At 52.9% G+C, this 4,012-nt stretch overlaps 1 protein-coding gene across 1 annotated transcript; it reads left to right on the plus strand.

The window, feature by feature from the left end:
• Positions 1-388: 388 nt before the first annotated feature.
• Positions 389-2,980, plus strand: LOC101389252 (cathepsin G-like). Its single transcript, XM_004421162.3, has 5 exons — positions 389-443; positions 1,201-1,348; positions 1,804-1,939; positions 2,115-2,369; positions 2,807-2,980. Exons 1-5 carry the CDS (start codon positions 389-391, stop codon positions 2,978-2,980), a joined length of 768 nt encoding a protein of 255 aa, XP_004421219.1.
• The last annotated feature ends 1,032 nt before the right edge of the window (positions 2,981-4,012 follow it).

Raw genomic sequence — 4,012 nt, forward strand, 5'->3', positions numbered from 1 at the left:
TAATCTTGGAGACACAAGAGAGAGAGGACATAGGCAGCCACCAGCTTTCATGCATTGTTGGGAAATTATCGAATTTGTGGGTTTAGGGTTCTGGGACACAGGCCCCACGCCCCCTCCTATGGCCCTGGGTCCCCATTTCTGCTGCCAGCACTGACTCTGCAGTTGTGAGGGGATCACGGTGTGGCTGGGATGTCTCTCCCTTCCCCAGATCACTGACAGTTGGTGGGCAAGCCTCCTGGGCAGCTTGGGTGACGAAACCTATCCCACCAGCAGGAGAATGGGACTGTGAATTCTGACCCCCCCCACCCCCTTCCTTCCTCTCTTGGGGGCTAAAAGTCTGGCAGGAGGAAGTACCAGCAGCAACTCACTGGGCAGCCTTCCTAGGAAGATGCAGCCGCTCCCGCTTCTGGTGGCCTTTCTCCTACCACTCGGGGCTGGAGCAGGTAAGTGACCGTCCCCAACCTCAGAGGCCCAGCCTCTCTCATAGACCCTGGAGCCAGACTGCCTGGCACTTCTGAACTCAGGATCTCTGGGCAAGTTATTTGAATTCACAATTCCTCACATTCCTCAACCATAAAACTGGAAAAATTTCAATGCCTACCTCACAGAGTTGCTATGAGAGTTAAGTTAGTTAGTGTCCATAAAACTCTTGGAATTGCCCTTGGCACTTAAACATGCTATATAAATGTGCTCTCTAAGTTCATTCTCCTGCCCATGTGTCAGAGCCTAGGAGATAAGGAAACAGCAGTAACAGTGCCATCAGCTCACATCTAGTCCCATCCCATGCTGGTGACGAGCTGGCCAGGAGCTGGACTCAGAGTGATCTGGGAAGCTCCCTGAGGAAGAAAGTACCTGGGACTTCAGGGAGAGGCCACTCCAGCAGGCTCCCATCCAACAGCAGAGCATCTCTCCTCAATGTGGGAGGCTGAAGCTGGCCATGCCTGGAGCAAGGACCTTCTCCTCCTTTGGGGAAGGTGGGAGGGGGCTGAGGTCTGGGATGGGGAGTCAGCAGAGTTTCCTGAAGAGCCCTGGAGTGCTCCCCAATGTGTGGTGCAGACCCCAACTCTCACCACCAACTCCTCTTTCCTCCACATCATGTCTCCTTCCTCCCCATCTTCTAGCCTTTCTGGAGCCACCAAGCTGGTACCCAACCCACGGGTTCCACAAGCACAGAGATAAGTACCGAATGCTTCCTTCCAGGGCAGATCATCGGAGGCCAAGAGGCCACGCCCCATTCCCACCCCTACATGGCATATCTTCAGACCCAGACTCTAGTGGGTCCAGGCATGTGCGGGGGGTTCCTGGTGCGAGAAGACTTTGTGCTGACAGCAGCCCGCTGCTGGGGAAGGTGAGGAACTAAGGAGCTTCCTGGGCGACCAGTAACACAGGCCCAGAAGGATCATAAGAGAGGCCATCTGAAAGCAGGGCTCCAGCAACGAAGGGGTGAAAGAGCCCGGGTAGGTCTGGGGGCCGGGAACAGGCCAGTGTAAATAAGGAGAAAAGAAGGGCATGATCAAATAGCAAGAGGAGGAAACGGAAGACACTCATTGGGGCTCAAAATGTGAATTCAAGCTCTCTCTCAATTTATTCTAGGGGAAGTAAAACTAAGGTCACTGCACCCCCCACCATCCCCAGCTCAGGGCTTTGGAGAAGCAGAGGGCACAGACAGAGCCCCAGAGTCCCCCTCCCCTCAATTCCCTCAACTGCAGTCTCACCACCCTGAGCTGTCCCCCTGCCCTGCAGAGCTGGTGGAACATAGTTGCTGTGGCTCACACCTACCTCTAGGCCTCCTCTCCTTTGCAGCCCTGTGAATGTTATCCTGGGGGCCCACAACATCGGGAGACGGGAAAGCACCCAGCAGCTCATATCTGTGCGCAGAGCCTTCCCCCACCCTGAATATAATCAGCAGAACCACCTGAATGACATCATGTTACTGCAGGTACCACCTACCTGACCCCCTGGTTCTCCAGCCCAGCTGACTTTCTCCCAGTGTGGGGGCTTCATCCTGTCCTGGGACCACGGGGGAGGAAGCTGGCACAGAGTCCCAGGTAGTGGTGAAGCCAAGGGGTGCGTTCTGCACAGGGGTCCCTGAGGGCCTGCACTCTTCCTACCAGCTGGAGAATAGAGCCACACTGAACAGGGTCGTGAGGCCAGTGGCTCTGCCTCGGACCCAGACCAGGCTGAGGCCTGGGGACACGTGCACCGTGGCGGGCTGGGGCCTGGTGGGCCTGGATGGGAGGACAGACACACTCCAGGACGTGCGGCTGAGAGTGCAGAGGGATCAGGAGTGCAGCAATCGCTTCAATTTCTACACTCACCGAACTCAGATTTGTGTGGGGAACCCGAGGGAGAGGAAGTCCCCCTTCCTGGTAAGGCCACGGGCATCTGCCAACACTGCCCACAACAGAGGGGCCTGGGCAGAGCTGATCGGGGAGAACAGACTACAACCCCAGGGCCTCAGTCTGGAGCCCAGACCTGAGTGGGCGGGGGGGGCGCTTTCTCCCATCAATCTGGTCTGGGGACAGGGGAGGAGTACCGGACACACAACATACACACATGTCCCCTTGTCCTGGGGAAGGGGAAGGTACCTGACTTGAGTTGAACTAGAGACAGTAACCACAGTCAGGACTGAAACCCAGCAATGGAAAGATCCAGAAGCTCAACTGCTGCACCCCCACCACCCTCCTTTCTCACCCACCCCACAAATGAAAGAGCTCACCTGTCCCTGCCTTCTCTGAGGGCCAGGCCTCAGGGCAGCAGGAGTGGGGAGGCCTGACTTCATGTCCCTTCCTCTCATCACCCACAGGGGGACACCGGAGGCCCCCTGGTGTGTCACAATGAGGCCCAGGGCATCGTTTCCTATGGAAATGGGATCGGGACCCCTCCAGCAGTCTTCACCAGGGTTTCCAGCTTCCTGCCCTGGATAAGAAGAACAATGAGACGCTTCAAACAACAGGGTCAGACTGAGACCCCCCTGTGACTCACTCTTCTTCTCTGGGGCCAAGGCCAGCTCCAGGGGCATTCTCAGAGCCTTAATAAATGTCCATGTCTAGAGTGGAACTATCCAATTTCTCATTTGTTCATTCAGCATCATTCAGTACACAACAAATGTATGCCTGGACTGATTCTGAGCTCCTCCAGGAAAATGGGGTCTCTTCTTCAGGACAATGAATCCCCCCCAATGTCATAGAGATCAGGATGAGCTTCGTCCCTCCTCCAAGCCATCCATTCCCCCATATCCCCTCCCCCCATGTCCTTGGGAGTGATGGAAGGACATCTCTCTCCCCAGGGCAAGACTCTCTACTCTCCCCCTACCAGAGACCCCCACTAGATATTAAAGTACAATCTGCCTTCCGTACCCCCATGGATTCAACCAATGCAGATCAAAAAGCCTATGCTGGTTGCGTAGTACTGAACATGAATAGATTTTTTTTCCTTGTCATTATTCCCTAAACAATACAGTATAACTACAGTATTAAAAACTACAGCATTTACATTGTGTTAGGTATGATAAGTATTCTAGAGATAATTTAAAGTGTACGGGATGATGTGTGTAGGTTGTATGCAAATACTTTGCCGTTTTATACAAGGTAATTGAATATCTGCAGATTTTGATATCCACGGGGGGCCTGGAGCCAATCCCCTCTGGATCCTGAGGGACGACTGTACACTCTAAAATCGTGTGCCTTTGGTGTGTGTAGGACAGGCAGACCAAAGGACAGAACTGAAATTCCATACCACGACCAATTTAATACACAGTGAAGGTGGCATCTCAAATCACTGGGAACCCATAAACTTTTAATAGACAGTGTTAGAACAACTAGGTCGTTATTTGAGGAAAAGCAGAAAATTGGATCCACTCCTCACACCAGAATCTAAAATAACCCTCTAATGGATCAGAGATCTAAATGTAAAAAATTAAAGCATACAAGTACTAGAAGAAAAAAAAAAGATTTGTTTCCTTAAAAATAGGTAATGAATACCCACGTTCACAACAGCACTATTCACAATG

Source organism: Ceratotherium simum, chromosome 3 (genome assembly GCF_057802395.1).
Source record: "Ceratotherium simum simum isolate JZ-2026a chromosome 3, ASM5780239v1, whole genome shotgun sequence".
Taxonomy (NCBI): domain Eukaryota; kingdom Metazoa; phylum Chordata; class Mammalia; order Perissodactyla; family Rhinocerotidae; genus Ceratotherium; species Ceratotherium simum.

What these genes read in the sequence shown, in the direction of transcription:
- LOC101389252 (XM_004421162.3), top strand. Translation starts at nt 389, where the DNA reads ATGCAGCCGCTCCCGCTTCTGGTGGCCTTTCTCCTACCACTCGGGGCT. An exon ending in ACCACTCGGGGCTGGAGCAG is followed by an intron (nt 444 to 1,200) that starts GTAAGTGACCGT and finishes GCTTCCTTCCAG; the next exon opens with GGCAGATCATCGGAGGCCAA. An exon ending in ATGACATCATGTTACTGCAG is followed by an intron (nt 1,940 to 2,114) that starts GTACCACCTACC and finishes TCTTCCTACCAG; the next exon opens with CTGGAGAATAGAGCCACACT.